Source organism: Polypterus senegalus, chromosome 4 (assembly GCF_016835505.1).
Source record: "Polypterus senegalus isolate Bchr_013 chromosome 4, ASM1683550v1, whole genome shotgun sequence".
Taxonomy (NCBI): domain Eukaryota; kingdom Metazoa; phylum Chordata; class Cladistia; order Polypteriformes; family Polypteridae; genus Polypterus; species Polypterus senegalus.
The window spans coordinates 72,090,550-72,114,529 of record NC_053157.1 but is presented as its reverse complement, the minus strand read 5'-3'; the positions used below and the strand labels follow the sequence as shown (position 1 = coordinate 72,114,529).

The 23,980-nt window shown below is 36.4% G+C and overlaps 1 protein-coding gene across 4 annotated transcripts in view; it reads right to left on the bottom strand.

Moving 5' to 3' along the window:
• sh3bp2 (SH3-domain binding protein 2) overlaps window positions 1-23,980 on the bottom strand; it is a 117,078-nt gene that overhangs the window by 44,164 nt on the left and 48,934 nt on the right. For 2 of the 4 annotated variants that reach the window (XM_039750856.1, XM_039750857.1), the window contains one exon: window positions 18,507-18,555. In XM_039750856.1, coding sequence (XP_039606790.1) covers window positions 18,507-18,532 — 26 coding nt within the window. In that variant the 5' untranslated portion in view covers window positions 18,533-18,555. Of the gene's footprint in view, window positions 1-8,631; window positions 8,685-17,830; window positions 17,983-18,506; window positions 18,556-23,980 lie in introns of those variants that run through there. The other 2 variants (XM_039750859.1, XM_039750858.1) reach the window with 2 other exon arrangements.

Below are 23,980 nucleotides of genomic sequence, written 5' to 3'. Positions count from 1 at the left end.
TTAGTGAATGAGCAAAAGAGTCTGTGGAAAAAGAATACAAACAGTACTTTTTGGTTCAAGTGAAGTGAGTGGAATTTCTTGGGGGGAACGGTCAAGCCTTAGTGAATTCATGGGTCCTGTCTGCAAGACTTTTTTCTGTAATGGTACTGAATTCTATTTATTTTATCTCAGTGTGGCACAATGATGCACTGGTCAGCACTACTGCCTCAAACCTCAGATAAAGTTTTAGCCAAAATAACCAGTTCCACAAAGTTGGCAGACATTTTAGAAGCCATCAGTGCCATTTAAAAGACCATTACACCATTATAATCCACTCAAAATCTACTTTTTTTTCCTTTCCCATTGACTTCAATGTATTTAGTTGAGTTTGGCAAAGTTCCCAAACATATCAGCAAATTCAGCAGGGTTCACTCATCACTAATTATAATGTATATATCATTTATAAAAGGCAGGGAAACCATAGGGTAGTGAGAAGTGTTGCCACCTCAGTTTGTTTTTAATTTAATTTAATCCCTTCTTGGGTTGTTTTCGTTGTGGAGTTTAAAACCTTTTCCCAAACGCTGGAGGTGGCCTGATGGGCAAAAATAAATCGGGAGTGTTTCCTGTGAGTAAAACCAGTCACATCCTGGACTGGTTTCTGCCTTGCACATTATGCTTCTGAGACTGCACTTATTACAAGCAAGATATCAATCATAATGACTCAACCTGCTTTTCATTGGTTGTTGGAACTAAAATAGAAACAAGAAAAAAGTATTTCTGTGTTGTAGCAAGCTGTGTCTAAATTCAGCACAAAGACTTGGTTCTCATGAATATGTACATTAGACTGTGTTGGAACCAAAATAACACTTTGGAGAACAAAAAAAAAGTGAGAGCTGAGTTCTGGTTTGCCAAATATGCAGTGTGAGAACAAAATGAACAACCAAAATATTTTTAAACCATTTTTAAGGACGTCCTTTATTTAAGTAGCAATACTTTCCACAGAAATTATAAAAAGAAATGTGTGTTACTGGTATTTTTTGAACTTGTGTAAAGAACCATATAATTTGACAGTAAAATGTATAAATTAAAAGTTTTTTAATTATTAATAATGGTATTCGTACAAGTGCTCCACAAAATGGAAATATGGTACATTTAATATAATTCCATCCATTCTGTAACACCACTTTATATCATACAGGATTGGGAGGTGCAATTTAAATTTGACAGAATGTAAAATAACACAGCAAAAGAAACAAATAAACTTCTCATAGACAACACTGCAGTGAGGAAACAAAATGCTTTAAGATGGCAGTGCCACATGCTGTGCCACCGTGTTTCCCTAGTAAAATAATAATTGTAGCAAAAAAAAAAAAAAAACTCAGTCCTTTTACTCACACATAAAAATATATAAACAGACATAACATAGTTTGCAGACTGGGAGGACAAACTGGAACTACTCAAAAAAACTATAAATTTTAGTTTTACAGAAAGAAGTCAGTATTTGCATGTCTGTTTATGAAATGTTTTTGAATATTCAAAACATTTTACAGTTAACCACTGAAAATAAAGTTATGAAAAATGTATCTTTATTCAGTATTATAAAAAACACACCAAAGTCAAACAGAACCTAAATTTATATGCAAAAATAAAATTTGTGATAAGATTGAAGGCGCCATATAAATGTTATTTTTTTTACAAAATGATTGTTATTGATTAAACTTTACTGCGTGGGGTTTGTTTCCTGCCTTGAGTCCTGTGTTGGCTGGGATTGGCTCCAGCAGACCCCCGTGACCCTGTAGTTAGGATATAGCGGGTTGGATAATGGATGGATGGATAGATGATTACACTTTACTGAATTGTTTTATACTCTCTTTAACTAAAACAGTGGAATCACAAAGTATTCAGACCCCTTGACATTTTTCATATTTTGCAGCCTTGTGCTAAAATCATTTAAATTCGGCCCCCACCCCCCTTTAAACAACACTCATTGTTCCAGAATGACAAAGCGAAAACAGGACTTTAGACATTTTTGAAGATCCTTACTCCAAGCATGCTTCCATGTGTCTTTTGCTGACGAGAGAGGCTGCCATCTTGCCACTCTGCCATAAAGTTTAGACTAGTGGATTGTTGCGGTGATTGTTGCCCTCCTGGAAGTTTCTCCTGTCTCCATGCGGGTTCTCTGGAGATCAGCCACACTGACCATCAATACTGCAGGAATTTATTGTAGCTTTCCTCAGATTTGTGACTCAACACAATCCTGTCTTTAAGCTCTGCAGGTATTTCCTTTGACTTCATGGACTGGTGTTTGCTCTGATACACATTGTCAGCTATCAGACCTTATATAGACAGGTGTTTGTCTTTCCTAATCATGTCCAATCTATTGAATTTTCCACAGATGGACTCCAAACAAAGTGTAGAAACATCACAGTGATGATCATTAGCATGGTGGGATGTACTTGAGTCAGATTTCAAATGTTATAACAAAGAGTCTGAATATGTGTGTTAATGTTGTTTCGGTATTTTATTTTTAATACATTTCCAAACATTTTTAAAATCCTGTTTTCGCGTTATTATTCTAGGGTATTAAGTGTTGTTTAATCTGAGGAAAAATTAGTTTAACTGATTGTAGCATAAGATTGCACCATAGCAAAATGTGAAAAAGTGATGGGTTTGGAATACTTTCTAAATCCATTGCATATTCTTCATCCTGGAGTAGCTACCCTGGTTTTGAAATTATACAGTGCTTACAGGTTCTTGTTTCTAAATCTGAGGTCAAAATTTGTTAACTGATCTGCATACTTAATTAGATATCATGCCCTTAAATTAAGTATGTAGCCTCATAATCCCCAAAATCATGTACTTTGTTGAATTAAATTTAAATTCTTATTTTTATTGGCTTTAAATCTACAGACGTGAAACTAGTTTCTTCTCCAGCAATAAACCTTCCTATACCAATTATTATTATCATCAATTAATTATTACTGTTACTGAAAACATGTAATTCATCAGGATGGCTTATTAATACAGCATAGTATTTGATTTTACCAAGTTTTAGACCACTGATCACACTGTAACTGTTTGATGTAATATTTACTCCAGCAGTATTTGAATTCCTGAAGTCTTGTTATCTGTGGATGCTAATCACTGTGGTTTGCAATTTTGGATTTGGGGCCACCATATATACATGAATTAAACTATTATACTCCAGTCTACAAGGTTCTGTTCATTTTAATAAAGTAAATTCAGACTTTTTATTTCAGAATGGGGAATTAGGCAGTTATTCATTTAAATAAATACTTTCCACAATTACTATTGAACCTCTGGCTTTCTCTCTCTCTCTGCAAACTTGCACAGATTAACAGACGTATAGGGGAAGGACTTGAACAAACAGGATCTCTTCACACTCTGTATTATTCTTCAGTTTCACACATATTGAATCTATTGGGGGAATTCTGTAGGATCTCAGAATTCAAAATTAACTTAAATATGAGTGTACTGTTTCTAGTGAACAATCAGATTAAACTGCATCACTTTCCTCACTTTTCCCAGAACAGTTTAAATATCTTGTAGCTATAATTACAAAAACGTTAAAGTTCTATTCAAACTCAATGTTTTTTTATTTGATGGAACAACTCAAACAAGATGGTATAGATGGTGTCAAATGTATGACTATAGCCAGATCCTTATGGGCATCAATTTGAAGTAAGCCAGGAAGGTTTAGATTTTGACTCAAGAACATACCGTCTCAAGAACCTCCAACCCATGTCTTATCTCACATCTTCAGGCTGTCAGCCTTTATAAACTGCATGTCATCTAAAACAAAAATGGTCTGACATGGGAGCCTCTGATGATGGCAAAGTGCCATCGCCGAATACACTACTAATCATTTACATTTTTTTCTTGTCTGAGGGCATTTAATGACCCAAACCCTCTTAACAATTTTGTGTGGTTTCTTGGCAATAGTAACATTTTCATTAGCTGGGAGAATTAATACTGTTAAAAATGAAAAGCCCTACAAAGTCCCTATATATTTAAAAGTGCATCCTTTTACATATTATGAAGTTCTTAAAAAATATATACAACTGCTACTTTGGTTATTTGAAACAAAAAAGTCACATACAAAAAATGGCAATTTTGCGAAGATCCATACCTAATCACACAAAATTGTGATTTTATTTTTTAAGAAACATCTGCTTAACTATCTTTTGTTTTTTTTATGTGCTATTTTGGTGGTTTGCTCCCTTAATTGTCTGCTAATAATGACAACAAACAGAGCAGAGTTCCATGTAAAAAACACTGAGTGCTGAAAGGCAACAGCTGCTTCAGTGTCAGATCCACTAATGTGCCCATTAGTAAATCATGGATTAAATAATAATAATAATAAATGCAGAATGGCAATCATAATGATGAGGAAGAAAATCTTAAAAACCAAACTAAGAAAAAAACAAAAGATAACTATCCCCATGCAACATATACAGATATTAATTTTGCACCTAGTTTTTAAATTTCTGCATTGGACCCAGAACATAGAAAAAGGGAAGGAACAGCTTGCTTACTTAAACTAAAAGTTCAATTAAAAACAGAAGTTGGTTAGAACAAAAACCTGCAGCCACATTATAGCCACGGGACTGATTTTGAGAACCACTTAACTAAGGCAATGCCGGGAATGGGGCTTTTTAATTCAAAGTTTAAAAAAGATAATCTTCAACAATTCACATAAAATTGTACGTCTCATGTATCTATCTTCATTAAAATTTTCAAATGGGACAATATTCTGTCAAGAAAAACCTATTGTGGTTTCTTATACTGTACTGCTTTTCTTGTCCTTCTTATTTGTAAGAACTCAGTGAGAAAATGTCATATTAAAATTAGTAAAGAAAATATTTTCTCTGTGAGGAATTATTCAAGGTTTTTTTCCAATTTGTTAAGGATTTATTAATGTTGGAAACGTAATATAAACAAGACAGGTCTCTGTTAGTTCAGATTTTTGTTCATAACTCACTAAATTAAGCATAGGAAGGGTGTTTTATTTATATTGATTTGACATGCAATGTAAATGTATGGAAGAAGTATTATTTTAATTCACTGTAATGCAATTCATAAAACTTCATTCACCTTTTTTGCTTATTTGTATATATTTTATTAAGGCCTTGTTCACACGGGCGTTAAGTTTTTGGATAAACGAACTTGCTCTGAACGTCCTAGACGTTTATGTTGCATTTTGTGATGGCGATCGATTGACTTCTACACCGGCGTTCGTTTGTCTCTGTCTAACGCCAGCCTGCAGCCCAAATTGTAGTTTGTGTGTTAACCTGTGGAGGCAGTGTCGGGAACTGGATATGAAAGCCCTTGTCGTTTTATTTGAGGTGCCTCCTTTCAATATGGACCATTTTGCTATGTTAGATATTAATCTTCTTGTTTTAAAAATACTGTAATGTCTGGCGACGTAGGGAGAGAAAAAATCGCCGCTGCTACTGGGTTCATCCTCTGACTGCACAACGTCGGGTTAAAGGAAGTTTTTTTGTGCTTTATGAAGAAATGCGAAAATTTCCGCGCAAGTTTTTTAATTACTGTCGGATGTCGGTTTCCACTTATGATTGTCTGCTGCAGCTGGTGCAATGCCACATTGCACGCCGATCAACCAATATGCGACTTGGTGTTAGCCCCGAAGAGAGACTACTTGTCACTTTGAGGTAAGGAAACAGTAGTCGAGTGTGCGCTTACACCGGTGTTATGCACTGAAATGCCCCCCTACATAATCGTTATCAAATATTATATTAGAACATAAATTAATAGGTTCATAGTTTACAAAATACATGAGACAATAAAATAAAATAAGCAATATGAAAATATATATGTTGTATATGAAAACATAAAAATATCCGGTCCTCCGAAGCGTAAAATAAACGCACAGAAAACGAACTAGAAGCGGTTTCCTTGCATTCGTTGGGTTTTGAACGCCAAGTAAAAGCTGCATGCAACGTTTTTTTGATACCGTATAAACGCGCTGCGGACAAGCGCCGTCACCAAAGCCCGTGTGAACACTCTCATTGACTCCTACGTAGAAAACACTCGGCGCTTGATCCGCTCACGGACACTCTGACGCAAAACGCTCGATTTTAACGCCCGTGTGAACAAGGCCTAAAACAGTTGACTTCTTCAAGATGAACACAAAAGAGTAACTGCTACCTGGTGAGAAGCTAATATATATGATATATGGTTAAAACAAATAGACAATTGTGCACTCAGAAAATTAACTAGGGATGTATAATAGCAACAAAGAATGAGCATAAAGGCAGCAAGGAATAAGATATCAATCTAATCCAATGAACTAAAATCTAGGACAAAATTAAGCAATAATCTGAATTTAATAGTTAAACAAAATCAATGTACTGTAGTGAGTTATTACTGAAACTGAAAAGACAGGCATGGATAAGCCATTTCATTTAAAAAATGTAGCCAACAACAAGAATTCTTAAATAAGGAAAAGCCACTGTTGCATCCTTACGTCTACTACTGTAATACACTTTTTAATACACGTTTGTGTATTAAAATAATTCAAATCTGCTTCATTAATGCAAGTTAAATTTGAACTTGAAGTGAACTTGAAGAGACTGCTGTGGGCTGGTGCCCTGCCTGGGTTTTGTTTCCTGCCTTATGCCCTGTGTTGGCTGGGATTGGCTCCAGCAGACTCCTGTGAACCTGTAGTTAGGATATAGCGGGATGGATAATGGATAGATGGAACTTGAAGAGAAAATAACATTTTCACTTACTACAAATGCAAAGAAACAGGTTTTAAAATGAATTATTAAGTTATTCCTTTTGTATTAAAATTAAGATACAGTACTTCATTCACTAAAAGATTAGCTATTTGAGATTGAGATTCTAAACAGTGACATGTCTATTCTAAAATTAAAAAATGAGTATGTATTTAAAAGTACTATATTTAAAATATATTATGAATCAACAGACAAAATTTTCTCATGAAAAGTGAATTGCATTAATCTCTCACCCTAACTGATCATTTTTGAAAAAGAAAATACAAATTTATAAAGATCTCACAAAATGTGAAAATTATAAGAAACCAGTAGCAATTATGATGTTATGTTACTATTTATTTTAGTTTTCTCCAAATTTGCATCATTCCTCTCCCTTTTTGTCTGCTACTGAAAGAAAACTGTTGATTTATTTATTTTTTTGTTAATCGTTACTAGCTCACTTTACCAGTGGTATATGGTCTGAGACCGCAGGGCTACAACATGCTGTAAATACTGTATGCAATGGATCATCAATGTGTTGAAAATGTGTTGAAAATGTACTAATCATATTTTCAGATATTCATCTACAGTACTAAAATGTAAAAAATATACTTAAAAGTTCGAATGATAATTTATGCACAAGACTGATGGGCTCATAATTTTAATACTTAAAAATTTGTTTCAGCATCTAGAATATAATTAGTCATTTCACATTTACTTGCTCAATATTTTCGTTTTGACTATAATTTAAAAAAAATAATTCAGATATATAAATAAGAAATATACATAGCATTTTTCCAAGCTTAATTCTGAGCAGGGTCTATTAGCCTATCCCAGCAAGCATAGGGCAGAAGGCATGATAAACAAATCCTAGAGGGGGTGCCAGTCTATCACAGGGTAACACACCCACATACCACACACATGCTAGGGCCAATGAAGCCTCATCAATCCACCTAACTTACATGTCTTTGGATTGCGGGAAGAAATCGGAGCACCCATTAGAAACGTAAATTTCACGCAGACAGGGGATGCAAACCTTGGTCCCCTTACTGTGAGGTAGCAGCGCTACCTCTGCCATCCAGAAATATAAATGAAACTACAAAATAAATATACTTTCCTAATATTCTTCCTTGATTTTGGTATACTATATCAATATATCATAACCAATTAACATTAGTAATTGGTGTCACTGTGAAAAAAACACAGATGCGCTTTAATATCCAAAACATAGATTATTCAATTTTCTATCTTTAACTTTACTGTATTCATAACAGCTCTAAATACAAGGTTAAAATACAGTAGGTCTGATTTTTAGGTTGTTAGTGATTTTTGAAGTCTACTTTTACTTAATTGTTATGGTAAAATTTGTTAAAGCTAATTTTAACATCAGAATCAACCTTAAAATACACCTTCTTTTGTTTTTTGTAATAAAAGAAAGAAAATTATGAATAATGTATAATGAAATGAAAAGCCTAATACTATGTCTGTACAGATAACCTCATCATAGAATTCATTGCATTGTGAAGTTGCTGTTAAAAAAAAGAAAACCATTTATACAAATTCTAATTTTGAACAAAATAAAAAATAATTACAAATAAGTTTAGGTTTAAACTTTAGCATGCAGTAGCAGATAGTGAATGGAATTTAAGTAGTTTATAACATATACAAGTAATGTAGCTATTATAACAAAAAGAAAGTTATATCATAACTGAAGACTCCTCTATGCCTGTATGTAGCACAAGCAGAAACACACAAGTCAAAAAAAACAAAAAACCTGCCGCTATATATGTCAACTTCCTTTATTAATATTTTAGCTGTGCTTACATGTTCAGATAAAAAAAAAGTAAAAAAATCAATTCTCATATGTTCCAGACTGAAAAATCTGTATACTTACATGGTGCCTAGATCTTGCAAGCACATTTTAAGGAAGAACTGAGAAATGCCTGTGGTGGCTTATGTTTTAATTGGGTGACAATAGTGGTCATGATTAACATCCAATTAACATGAAGAGGCAGATCAAAGGCCTGAGTCGGCAAACATGATGAATCACAGAGACTGTGACACAGAGGGGGCGTGCCAGTGGCTGGGGGAGTTGTAATAGTACTAGTCATTTCCTGTTTCCCCTAGCAGCTACTGTCTTTATGAGAGGTCATTAAAGAGATATGAACACCAATGCCCATACTTCCTGACATTATCAAGCACTGAATATAAACATGCTAACTACAAAATCTCCAACAAGAGAAATTTTACTTTCTTCCATTAAAGAAAATGTACAGTGTACACTGGTATATATTTTGATATGTATTTTGAAACTATGTTACCTTGATTGCTTTTGGAAAAAAAAATATTCAATTTAATCTAAGTCAAACATACGACCAAAATCCTATGCCACAACTGTAATCATCTGTTGAGTACATTAGAACATAATCTGATATGATATGAACACGCATCAGTGTTCTTTTGTCATTAAACTATTAAATAATGGATACTAGAGACAATTAAATTAAAATAGAAAGGTTTAGTTTTATGCTCAATTGATACTTGTGAATCTGATCTATGATGGAAAGGTAGAGGTGTGGTTATGCTCTTCTCTTAAAACTCTTTGCTTGTCTCTTTTGCATGTTCTCCCAATATCTTTGATTGGTCTCTCCAGGGATGCTTTTCTTCCACACACCCCATAGATGAACAGGATATGATGATTTGTGACTCTTAATTTAGCTTGCTTTGAGTGAGTGAGTGAGTGAGTGAGTGACTGACTGACTGTTCCCTGAGACGGCTTGACATTTTTTTCAGGGTTGGTTGATCTCTTGTGCACTGTTCTGCTGGAATAAATACACATTCTTTGGGAATAATACTGGGATAAATGGGTTCTGTTAAATCATGGAGAATTAGTCTGCTTTGTTACATAAATGTTTTGAGAACTGCAGCTTCTTTCAAACATGACTTCTTTTCTTAAGATAACAGTTTCTTTTCTAAAATCTGGCAACTTGAGCCTTTCAGATATTGAATGTAATCTCAAGTCTGCCCAGTGCTTGCTACACAATAATAATATACATTTTCACAACAGGTGTAGAAGGGAAGGGGGCGAAATAAGGTACAGTTGGCACTGATGTTTTAAGGAAAAGTATCATAAACATGTACAGCACTGTACACTATCTTAGAAAGATATATATCAACACTTATTCCGCATAGTTGCCAAGTTAATCCATTAAAAATAACACCCAAAGAGGAAGTATACAGTTATTTAGTCATATACTACATTATATGTACATTTGTTTTTTCAACATATTTACATATTTTTGTTGCCATGCAGAAACTTGCTCTTTTTTTAAGTGTTGAGTTGATTTACAATAATTTTGGCAGTATTTGCTGGATTATTTATTTAGCAGGTGACATAAAATATAATTATAGAGATCTGCAGCTATATTTGTTTTCAATGGAGGATGATTAACTTTAACTTTTACTTTTAAGTCTGACACGACACATTTGTTACACCATTATTATGAATCTAACTCTCTCTTTACTTACTATACTAGTTTTTTGCTTCACTATTAGAAAATTAGATCATCTGTTCATTTAGTAAGGTTTGTAAGGGGGGCGTTTTTACAATTTTATTTCTTATAGTCTACTAAAGTGCAATACAGTTAAATATTCTTAAACTGTTGCAATTTCCATTTTTTAAAGGAAATGATTCTAGATATGATAAGGCATAGAAAATATGTTAACAGAAAGTCATATTAAAAATAAATAATATCAAGCAGTGAGGTTGTGTTTAAATGCATGATATTGTTAAGCACGACTTGCAAGTTCTCATTAAAGGTGAAGTAAACTCATTACTGAACATTTAAGTAAACTTTCATTTTTGTTAACATGTGAAGCCTGAAATGATAAAGTCTTTTTCAAAGACCTCAATCAGCTACAGTCATTCTGCAATCGCTGCCTTCCACACTCTTTTTTAACTTGACTCACATCCTCTTTAGTATTTGTATCCTGAAAGGTGAAACAGTAAACAAGTAAACAAAGGTTTTTTTCTAATTTTTCAGCTGTATGTTTTATGAGTCACAGCAAGTCCTTGTCAATAGATATTTTTGGTCTAAGTGTACCAGTTTTAGTCTTTGGTTTCAGTATTTTGACTCCAATTTCTCTCCTTTCATTCTTTTTTTTATGTTATTGATTTTATTGTAATCATTCCATACAAATAGGTCAATTTTTACAAAAAATAGGATTGAAAGCAAATCAACCCCCACCCCTGAGAAAGAGAGCATGGCCAATAGAGTAAAACTTAAAAGCTTGTAAAAATACATAAATTGATGAGTTTAACAGGCAGATAAAGATAAATGGAGAAGAAAAAGAAATGGGAAGAGAATTACTTTCTCAGTGCTTTAAGAGCTTATTCTAAATTATTATTGATTAGATCCTGCCAAGTTTTGAAAAAGTTCTGCACAGATCCTCTAACTGAGAATTTGATTGTAATAGTATAAAACATCAGCTACCCACTGATTTAAAAGAGAAGAGTTAGGATTCTTCCAGTTTAGCAAAACAAGTCTGTGTGCCAATAGTGTAGTAAAGGCAATCACAGTTTGTTTGTCCTTCTCCACTTTAAGCCCATCTGGAAGTACACCAAACAGAGCTGTTAATGGATTAGGAGGGATTGTGACACCAAGGCTGTCTGAAAGGCACTTAAAAGTTTTGGCCAGAATGATGTTAATTTGGTGCAGGCCCAAAACATGTGACCCAGTGAGGCTGGGACTTAATTGTAGCGTTCACAGATTGGATCTTGCCCTGGAAACATTTTGGACAGTTTTATGTGAGACAGATGTGCTCGATATATAATTTTGACTTGAATAATTGAATGCTTTGCGCATATGACTCAGGCGCCGCCGCAAGTGGCAGCCTTTCCAGCAGCTCTGTGTACGACTTTATTTTTCTTTATTTTCCTCTATTTTACTGATCACTCCTATCACTTTCTTTTATGTGGACTCATTCCCTGGACACTAAAAACAACTTGGACATGCATTTTTACACGGCGAGACTCATCTATTCAAGTAGTCAACTTTCAGTGCTGAGAACAAATGCCCACGCCAGTGTAGTTCCCTATTTACCTGACAGGGTAAGAAGGCAGTATCGTGACAGCAGAGCCAGAACTAAGGTAAAAGCAAAGCAGCTTGCGAGAAAGTGGGGTTACAGGCATTCAGTGCCTTCTGTGATCCTGGGAAATGTGAACTCACTACCAAATAAGATCGACGAACTGGTCGCGCTGGTGAAAAATGTCAGGACCTACAGAGAATGCAGTTTGTTGTGTTTTTGTGAAACGTGGCTAACAACTACCATCTCAAATGCTAACGTGGAGCTACCCAGGTTTAGCACAGTTAGAGTGGACAGAGATGCAAATACCTGCGGGAAGCGGAAAGGAGCAAGACTTGCTCTCTATGTAAATACAAGGTGGTGCAACTCTGGACATGTAAACGTCAAAATCTCCACTTGCTGCAGGGACATCGAACTGATGGCTGTAAGTCTGCGTCGCTATTACTTGACCAGAGAGTTTGGACACGTCATTGTTGTTATTGTTTACATCCCCCCTCGGACGGACATGGAGATAGCGGGTCACAACATCCATTCCGCTGTTGCTAAATTACAATCACAGCACCCTGAGGCGCTTGTGCTAATTGCTGGAGACTGGTGACGCTGGACAAAACATTACCTGCCTTTTCCCAGTATGTGGATTGTAACACCTGGGTAAATAGGACTATTGACATACTGTATGCAAACGTTAAAGACGCATACAGCACCACCCCGCTGCCTGTGCTTGGGAAAGCAGATCATAACCTGGTTCTGCTTCAGCCTCACTACAAACCAAGAGTGAGGGAGCTACCTACAACCACACGCTCTTTCAGGAAGTGGTCTCCTGAGGCAGAGCAGGCTCTGAGTGACTGCTTTGGAACTACAGACTAGGATATCCTGCAGGGATCATATAGTGAGAATATTGAGGATGCTGTTGACTGCACTACTGACTACATCACCTTCTGTATGGACATTGTAGTTCCAGTAAGAACAGTACGCTGCTATGCTAACAACAAGCCATGGATTACAAGTGACATCAAGGGCCTTTTGAACAAGAACAAACGGGCTTTTAAAGGCGGTGATTAGCATGAGCTCAAGCATGTGCAGAAGGAACTCCGAGTCCAGCTCAGGGCGGTGAAGGAGCAGTACAGGAGAAAGCCGGAGCAGAAGTTGCAGAATAACAGCATGAAGGAAGTGTGGGATGGGATGAAGATCATAACTGGCTGCAGCTCGAAGTGGTGTGGAGAGAGGAAACCAAATGAACAACTTCTTTAACAGGTTTGACCACCCTAACCCACTCTCACCTCTGAATACTGCACCCTCCACCCATCCATCTGCTGATACCAGCATAGGAGAGACATCCCCACCCACAATTACAGCAGTCGAGGTGAGCAGAGAGCTGAGGAGACTTTGTGCCAGCAAAGCAGTGGGTCCAGATGGAGTATTGCCATGACTGCTGAAGGCCTGTGCGCTGGAGCTGGGGAGTCTTCTACAGCGCATCTTCAACCTGAGCCTGGAACAGAGGAGAGTCCCAAGGCTTTGAAAAATACCTCGCATCACCCCAGTCCCAAATGTATCATGTCCTAGTGAGCTGAATGACTTCCGACCTGTCGCTCTGACGTCACATGTGATGAAGACCATGTGGCTGCTGCTTTACCACCTGATGTCACAGGTCCACCATGCCCTTAAACCTCTGCAGTTCGCATACAAGGAGAAGGTGGGAGCGGAGGATGCCATCATCTATATGCTACACCGATCCCTCTCCCACTTGGACAGAGGCAGTGGTGCTTTAAGAATTATGTTTCTGGACTTCTCTAGCGCCTTCAACACCATCCAACCTTTGCTCCTTAGGGATAAGCTGACAGGGGTGGGACTAAATTCATACCTGGTGGCATGGATCATGGACTATCTTACAGACAGACCTCAGTATGTGCGTCTTGGGAACTGCAGGTTTGACATTGTGGTTAGCAACACAGGAGCGCCGCAAGGGATTGTACTTTCTCTGGTCCTGTTTATCCTATATACATCGGACTTCCAAAACAACTCGGAGTCCTGCCACGTGCAAAAGTTCGCTGACGACACTGCTATCGTGGGCTGCATCAGGAGTGGGCAGGAGGAGGAGTATAGGAACCTAAACAAGGACTTTGTTAATGGTGCGACTCAAACCACTTACACCTGAACACCAGCAAAACCAAGGAGCTGATGGTGGATTTTGGGAGACCCAGGCCCCTCCTGGACCCTGTGATCATCAGAGGCGACTGTGTGCAGAGGGTACAGACCTACAAATACCTGGGAGTGCAGCTAGATGATAAATTGGACTGGACTGCCAATACTGATGCTCCATGCAAGAGAGAAAAGAGCTGACTATACTTCCTTAGAAGACTGGCATCCTGCAACATCTGCAATAAGATGCTGCAGATGTTCTATCTGACGGTTGTGTCGAGTGCCCTCTTCTACGCAGTGGTGTGCTGGAGAGGCAGCATAAAGAAGAAGGACGCCTCACGCCTGGACAAACTGGTGAGGAAGGCAGGCTCTATTGTAGGTATGGACCTGGACAGTTTGACATCCATGGCAGAGCGACGGGCGCTGAGCAGGCTCCTGTCAATCATGGAGAATCCACTGCATCCACTGAACATTATCATCTCCAGACAGAGGAGCAGCTTCAGCAACAGACTGCTGTCACTGTCCTGCTCCACTGACAGACTGAGAAGATCGTTCCTTCCTCACACTATGCGACTCTTCAGTTCCACCAGGGGGTGTAAACATTAACATTATACAAAGTTATTGTCTGTTTTACCTGCATTTTTATCACTCTTTAATTTAATGTCGTTTTTTATCAGTATGCTGCTGCTGAAGTATATGAAATTCCCCTTGGGCTTAATAAAGTATCTATCTACAGTGGTGTGAAAAACTATTTGCCCCCTTCCTGATTTCTTATTCTTTTGCATGTTTGTCACACAAAATGTTTCTGATCGTCAAACACATTTAACCATTAGTCAAATATAACACAAGTAAACACAAAATGCAGTTTTTAAATGATGGTTTTTATTATTTAGGGAGAAAAAATCCAAACCTACATGGCCCTGTGTGAAAAAGTAATTGCCCCCTTGTTAAAAAATAACCTAACTGTGGTGTATCACACCTGAGTTCAATTTCCGTAGCCACCCCAGGCCTGATTACTGCCACACCTGTTTCAATCAAGAAATCACTTACATAGGAGCTGCCTGACACAGAGAAGTAGACCAAAAGCACCTCAAAAGCTAGACATCATGCCAAGATCTAAAGAAATTCAGGAACAAATGAGAACAGAAATAATTGAGATCTATCAGTCTGGTAAAGGTTATAAAGCCATTTCTAAAGCTTTGGGACTCCAGAGAACCACAGTGAGAGCCATTATCCACAAATGGCAAAACATGGAACAGTGGTGAACCTTCCCAGGAGTGGCCGGCCGGCCGACCAAATTTACCCCAAGAGCGCAGAGGCGACTCATCCGAGAGGTCACAAAGACCTCAGGACAACGTCTAAAGAACTGTAGGCCTCACTTGCCTCAATTAAGGTCAGTGTTCACGACTCCACCATAAGAAAGAGACTGGGCAAAAACGGCCTGCATGGCAGATTTCCAAGACACAAACCACTGTTAAGCAAAAGAACATTAGGGCTCGTCTCAATTTTGCTAAGAAACATCTCAATGATTGCCAAGACTTTTGGGAAAATACCTTGTGGACTGATGAGACAAAAGTTGAACTTTTTGGAAGGCAAATGTCCTGTTACATCTGGCGTAAAAGGAACACAGCATTTCAGAAAAAGAACATCATACCAACAGTAAAATATGGTGGTGGTAGTGTGATGTTCTGGGGTTGTTTTGCTGCTTCAGGACATGGAAGGCTTGCTGTGATAGATGGAACCATGAATTCTACTGTCTACCAAAAAATCATGAAGGAGAATGTCTGGCCATCTGTTTGTCAACTCAAGCTGAAGCGATCTTGAGTGCTGCAACAGGACAATGACCCAAAACACACCAGCAAATCCACCTCTGAATGGCTGAAGAAAAACAAAATGAAGACTTTGGAGTGGCCTAGTCAAAGTCCTGACCTGAATCCAATTGAGATGCTATGGCATGACCTTAAAAAGGCGGTTCATACTAGAAAACCCTCAAATAAAGCTGAATTACAACAATTCTGCAAAGATGAGTGGGCCAAAATTCCTCCAGAGCTGTAAAAGACTCATTGCAAGTTATTGCAAACGCTTGATTGCAGTTATTGCTGCTAAGGGTGGCTCAACCAGTTATTAGGTTCAGGGGGCAATTACTTTTTCACACAGGGCCATGTAGGTTTGGATTTTTTTTCTCCCTAAATAATAAAAACCATCATTTAAAAACTGCATTTTGTGTTTACTTGTGTTATATTTGACTAATGGTTAAATGTGTTTGATGATCAGAAACATTTTGTGTGACAAACATGCAAAAGAATAAGAAATCAGGAAGGGGGCAAATAGATTTTCACACCACTGTATCTATCTATCTATCTATCTATCTATCTATCTATCTATCTATCTATCTATCTATCTATCTATCTATCTATCTATCTATCTATCTATCTATTTAGAGCTCAAGTGAATTTTCTGCCTTGCTACCTTCCACTCCTTTTCTGATATGTTGTGTGAGAGATCTTTATCCCATTGTCCTCTTGGATCTTTGAAAGGGGGGAGTGTAAAATAATTTTACATATTGCAGAAATGCTGTCTGAGTCCTCGAAACTGAGCAATATTTTTCCCAGCATAGAGGAGGGTGCAAGATGAGGAAAATCGGGCAGGTTCTGTTTAACAAAGTTTCTAATTTGAAGATAGTGAAAGAAATGTGTTGCTGGAAAGTTACATTTGGAATGTAATTGTTCATAGGATGCAAAGATGTTGTCTATATAAAGATCCCTAAGCAATTTAATCCCAGATGTCTTCCAGATATTAAAAACTGCATATGTTTGCGAGGGTTGAAACCTTTCATTCTTTTTCACACGACCTAAACTGAAGATGCACAATGAGCGATCCTGAGATAAGACAGATATTTAAAGATGAATTATTTGTGTTTTGCAAGGCAAAATTAAAGAGGCATTAAAAGTGAATGACATTCAGATAATGTTGCAGCACGTAATGGCATATTTATCTAATTACGACGGAGAGTCAGGCTAAAGTTAGAAAATGGAATTTATTAGAAAATACTTTGTAGAATGAACCTTAACAAAATAGATAAAGTCATTTTTCAATGTAGTCTCCACCCTTCTTAATGCAATTGCCCCACCTGCCTTGAAGTGCCTGGATTCCAGCAGAATAAAAGGTTTTGTCTTGTCCTCTGAGCACATTACAACCGCTGAGGAAAATTTCTTAATAAAGAGTATCAGCCAACCATAAAAACACAATACCGAAGTAAAGACCTTAACATATAGTTTTACTCAGAAATAATTTTAAAAAGCAGAAGAAATCTGAAAAGCAATATAAATGAACCAACTGGTAGGAACAGAGGCTGACTGAGGGAAGTACTGTACAGTTTGTGCTTTTCTGAAGAAATACTTGATTAATTTAATTGTCATATTCAAAAACATTGTTATTTTCAAACATAACATAACATTCTCAGATTCAATTCAGAGTCACAGGTGTCTATCTTGGCAGCCCAGAGTGCAAGGCAGGAAATTTCCCTGTACAAGGTGCAAGGATATTGCAGGGTACACCCATTCAAATGCCTATACTCATTCAGTAATACAGTATAAGATCAAGGTAACTATTTTAATGTAAGGTTATGCTCTCATTTATTGTTTTACATTAAATCATCTAGCCATATGACACATTTATCTCTACAAATTGCAATGCTGCAGTAACTCCTCAATATACTTATCACTTTAAATGGCAATATCAGGTATATATTTTCAATGTTTAATTACTAGTGAGACTATTATAATATAATACAATTATATTTCTTAAGCATGTGCATACACTGCTCCAATAGCTACATAATGAATCAAAATTTAATTCTGCATGCTTACCTTTTAAATATTGCAAATTCTCTCTAGTTTAAGTGTATTTGTAAACACTTGAAAAATAAGAAAAAAGTCCTTTATGTAGCAGAGTTTCTTGTAACTGGATCATTTTTTCCATTCTTTAAAAACATCTGGTAGAGCTGGTCTAACTAGTCTATCTACATAAATTAAAAGGTGAAAGTACATTTTATGCTGAGAAGCAAAACTTAATGCTAAAAAAACATTGTTTTAGCTGTTGAGCCTCCATCAGATTTGTCCTTTTTGAGCACACCTAATGAAGCTCCACAGCCAAAATGTTTCTAGTATTTTGTTTACATTTCAGTATGCAATTAGGTTTATTTAAATATCCTTTTGAATTTTTATGTAAATGATAAAAGGTGACAGTGTACCCCACAATACTAAGATGTCAAATTAAAATAATAATAAAAACAGATGCAATACAAATAAAAACAATGATAATGCATTTATTAATTATAAGATAAAATATTAACCAGCTTTGTAAGTAATCAAACTAGGAGATTTTTCCATTAAAGTAATTATGAACTTAATATTTCAGTCTACAGTTTCACTGAATCTACCCCAAAGAACAACACATGGGTATTAAAATAAAAATAATAAGTACAATATTTTGTCAAATGAAAATGAAAACTGAATACAGTATATTCCCCAATCATTTACTTACTGTTCCTTCTTTGTGATCCTTTTCATAAGGATTTTGCTGTGTGTTTACCCTAAATGGAGAAAGAATATTGTAAAAATACACAGTACTGTTTATTTAACATTTTGAAAGATTAAAGATGCAAAAAATAAATAAAATACAATACAAAATAATCAAGCCTGACACCTGTTGCTGGTTCCATCTAGTGTTGGGAGCAGAATTCTGCATGGTACTGATCTGTCCCACTCCCTGCCTTTCCTAACAGAATTTTGTCCCATTCATGCTGGCTTGCTCCCTCTTCCATAAAAAGGTTCCATTCAATTCCAATGGCATTCCCACTTTTCACTCTAAAAGGCACCTGAATTTGCCACATAGCCTAAGCGGAGTCTTATAACAGTAGAATCTATTAGGGACGTCACACAGATGTGAGCAAATATGTCTATGACTGCTTATTTTTCACAGTACAATCAGAGATGATCTATTGTTATCATTTTAAAAAATAATAGATACATGAAAAGATATTGGGTTTCCTGGAGACATTGACTTTTTCTGGCATAAAATAGCAGTCAGGTTGGTATAAAAATATCCCTAACATTGTCCAGGATTTTGTCTTGATAGTTACTTAAGTATGTAAACAAACAACAGACTTACATATTTTGTACATATGGCATTTGACTCAGGTGACAGCTATAAGGACTGAACAGAGCCATGTTTAACATGAACTTACAAGTACAAAATGTGCCCAAAAAATGAAACCGTCAAGTATAAAAAAGTAACACCCATATTTTTGATCAGGACATAATAAGTAGAAAGCCAAATGTATGATCTAGTGGAACAGGTATATGCAAAATAAAGCTAGTATTCACTTAAAAAACACATTAATGACAGAGGCTAAGTTCTTTCAGGATAACCACCAATTTGCTTACTGTGCAAACAGAAGTGTGGAAGATGCTCTGCTGGTTATTCTACATCATATCTATACTTTTCTCAATAAGTCTGTTTCATATGTCAGAGCATTATTTCTTGATTTTTCTTTGGCATTCAATACCATCTGGCCTTATATACTAATTGAGAAACTGAACAGTATGATTATTACCCATTTACTATATTATGGATTCAGGAGCTTCTTTAAATCATTCACAAACAGTAAAAGTACAAGACACTTTTATCAATAGTCATTATATACAAGGACTCCTCAAGGCTGTTTATTTATCACAATTATTATTCACACTATATATATGACCACTGTTCCATTGTCAAGTATGCTGATGACACCATGCTGATAGGAAGCATATCTGGGGAAGATGAAAGCAATTGCTTCAACCAAGTGGACTGTTTAGTAAATTGACGGAATAAGAACTATCTTACTCGGAATGTCAACAGGAGGAAAGAAATGATATTTCACTTTAAGAGGCAAAATCTGCATATTCACCCATCATTGTTCTGGTTGAAAAGGTAGAAATAGTGACTGAATATATACATTTACAAATTATCCTATATAATCATCTTAATTGGAATATTAATACAAAACATGTACACTCTAAATGCAATCAGTGCTGATTTCCTCTCTGTAAACCCAACTATTTAAAGTGGACAAGGGCCTCGGCCAAGAAATACAACTGAGAAGACAAATTTCATGTTTTATTGTATAACCTTAAACCCTGAAGTTCATCGGAAGAAGTGAAAGACAATTTGGTGATGCTTTTTTCCTTATGTTTAAAAATGTTCCATTAAAACTCATCATTTTCAGAGGCAGTGAGGACTTCTCCTGAGTTAAAATGTATGTACCTATCTTAATTTCTACTTCAAACATTAGGACATCTTTTGTGCTCAAAACATTAATATTAAAATAGAATGTTTTGTCTGCTTTGACATGTATGCCACTAAGATAAACATTTAAAATATGTGCTATTTACAGATGCACCAAGCAAGACAAAAGTGCCCCAGTACAACAGAGCATGCCACTAACTCTACCCACACTATGATAAATCAATACAGATATGAAAGAAAAAAAACAGCACTACAAACAGTAATCACTATTGTGCTCCTGCTTTATAAGCTTCTATACATCATATGCACAGCAATGCCTGGAATGATTCATTTAATTTAAAAAAATGATATATAAAAATGTATAAATACACAGACACATACATATATATATATATATATATATATATATATATATATATATATATACATATATATATACAGTACAGGCCAAAAGTTTGGACACACCTCCTTATTCAATGTGTTTTCTTTATTTTCATGACCATTTACATTGGTAGATACTCACGGAAGGCATCAAAACTATGAATGAACACATGGAGTTATGTACTTAACAAAAAAAGGTGAAATAACTGAAAACATGTTTTATATTCTAGTTTCTTCAAAATAAATGAAATAAAACCATTTCAGGTGACTACCTGTTGAAGCTCATCGAGAGAATGCCAAGAGTGTACAAAGCAGTAATCAGAGCAAAGGGTGGCTATTTTGAAGAAACTAGAATATAAAACATGTTTTCAGTTATTTCACCTTTTTTTGTTAAGTACATAACTCCACATGTGTTCATTCATAGTTTTGATGGGTAGAGAACTTGCATGGGGCATTACCTCCCCTTGAATGGCTAAGTGCCGTCTTCCTGGCTTAGGACAGTACCACAGGTTTGGAGGTTGGAAGCTCAGCCCTGTTGAGGCCTGTGGTCATGACCAGGGGGCACATGGAAAAAGGCTGAGCTCTTCATGGCAGGAATGCCTCCACACCTGGAAGCTCTGCTGGAAGAAGATCATGGGACACCAAAGTCGGGAAGAAGTGGACGAAGCTTGAGGGAGGAGTGGAGGCAGAAGAGAAGAGAGAGAGAGATGGCAAAGTACCATACTTATTGCATACATGTAGTTGTGCTCAATACTGTGCTGTGCAAGTGGGAACAAAGAGGAATCATTTCTTATTGTAGAATAAAGCCTGTGTTGCGCTGGGATTTGTGCCTGTGTCTGGTGTCTTTGGGTGTTTGGGGAGCTGTGCACCCCCTGGTGGTCACAAGTAGCATCCCAGATGGGACTTCCTGACTGTCTGTTGGCAGTAGACCTGTTTTAAAACTGCTTTATTTATTATATTGTACCCAATAATAATACAATATCAAGAAACCAATTAGAATATACACTTAGGCTCTCTATTTTCAGATCAGATGAAGTTATCCTCCAAGATGACAATGTTGCCCAAAATATGTTTTTACAGTACCACCGTGTCAGCTGTTGAATCTTACGTCAGTTTTGCTGCACAATGAATAAGTCTAAGAACTCTGATTAAATATTAAACACATTAAACTCGACTGATGGCTGGGAAGTCCCACAATTCAAGTGGCATGACAAGTGGAAGCAAAGTCAATAGCAAACATGCACAGGCAGGACACTATATTCAGTACTTTCAAATTCCAACAGGAAATGCAGAGACATTATTAATAATCATTGGCGGCAGTAAATGTGTAAACATTCATGTATGTTTCAGTTTAAATTTTTGCAGACAAACAAGGAAAGTAAACATTTTTATCCTGACACAGCCAGTTACTTTGAGTAAATTTCTCTTTGCAATATATTGCACTTAGTCTCTCACACTGTCTAATGTAACACAGTCTAATTTGAGCTCGATAAACTAAAAAAATACAATGAAAAGTACAATCTATTAATGAAATGGAGACTTTCTGACAACATTTTTTTGCTGTTATCATGTATTTTTGCATCTTGCATCTATAAATATATACTTGTTTATTTGAGATGTAAAAGCATTCTGGTGTAAGTTCTCACCTGTCTATTACCACCAAAAGAGCTTCACAGTCCCCGAGCACAATGTTATAGTACATTTTACACAGGTATGCTGAAATCATTGCCAAAACAGGAAATTAAATAATTGAGAGAGCTGGATATTTATATTTACTATCCATCCATTTATTATCTAAATCCATTCAATCTGTTAATGTGAAATCACAATGCAATTTAACTGTTTTAAATGAAGGAAAATGTTAACGCCCAAGTATGATTTTGTTTTTGTTTATGTTTATGAATTTTTTAAGTTCTTATAAAAACAAATTCACAGAATGGAGGATTGGTATGATAGTTTTGCCTGTTCTAATGGCTGCAATATGTTGTGTTTTAACATTTAGGTTTTAAGTATGTTAGTTAAAATAGTTTATGGGATTCACCTTCAAATATTACAACAGTCAAATGTTATAGTTTAGTTTAGCTTCTTTATTGATGTATATAACAAAATTCTAATTTGTACATGCCCTCAGCAGCAAATATGTATACTAATTTCAATAAAAAAAATATTGCTTAAATGATCTTTAAATAGGGGCGGCATGGTGGTGCAGTGGGTAGCAATGCTGCCTTGTAGTTAGGAGACCTGGGTTCGCTTCCCGGGTCCTTCCTGCGTGGAGTTTGCATGTTGTCTGCGTGGGTTTCCTCCGGGTACTCGGATTTCCTCCCACAGTCCAAAGACATGCAGGTTAGGTGCATTGGCGATCCTAAATTGTCTCAAGTATGTGCGCAACCTGTGGTGGGCTGGCGCCCTGCCCAGGGTTTGTCTCCTGCCTTGTGCCATGTGTTGGCTGGGATTGGCTCCAGCAGACCCCTGTGAACCTGTAGTTAAGATATAGCAGGTTGGATGATGGATGGATTGATAATCTTAAATTGAGTCATAATAAAATATATGTTAATTAGGTCTTCAGGTTTGATCTCTATATTACTGTAAGTTAAGTTTCAGGAGCAAGGCGCACTTTTACATTTTTACATATCTGACCAGGGGGTAAAAAATCAGTCAACCAACACTGGTTGTGAAGATTGTATCATTATACACAATAACGACCCTGTGTTCGGATTCAGCGGGTTGGATAATGGATGGATGGATCCAGGACAAAACGAACATCAGTTTTAAAGCCAGCTGACAAAGCGATGTGACTGATAGGGTCATTAACAAAAAAACTGGTTCATGTTTAGTGTCACTCTGGTATAACAAATAAGTCTTCTTTTCTAGCTAAGAAAAACCTGCAGTGGCATAAAGTAAATGCACTTATTTAGCTGCACATTTCAATCAGTATTTTGTAAATTCAATAATTCACTCATTTTATATTGTGGTCTCTCTTTTTACAGTGTTATTCACAATAAACCTTTTATTTGATGATGGCCAGAGCAAGGCTGGATTAGGAACAAAGATTTCTGATTACATTAAGGCAATGCAAGGCTTGGTAATCATAGCCACTGACTCAGGGGCGAATGAGCAACACATACATCTTTATCATTAAAATCTACACCTAACAACCAAAAAAAAAAAGATGCAACATGTCACCATTATGAACCAGCAACAATTTATTTATATATTTATAGGTTTGTTGGGACACCTACATATATTATAGCATAATGCCCAAAAGTCGTCACTGGGACACCTAAACAAAGACTATTGCAAGGAACAATTAAAGTGAGTGCACTGGATTTCACCATTAAGAGTACAGA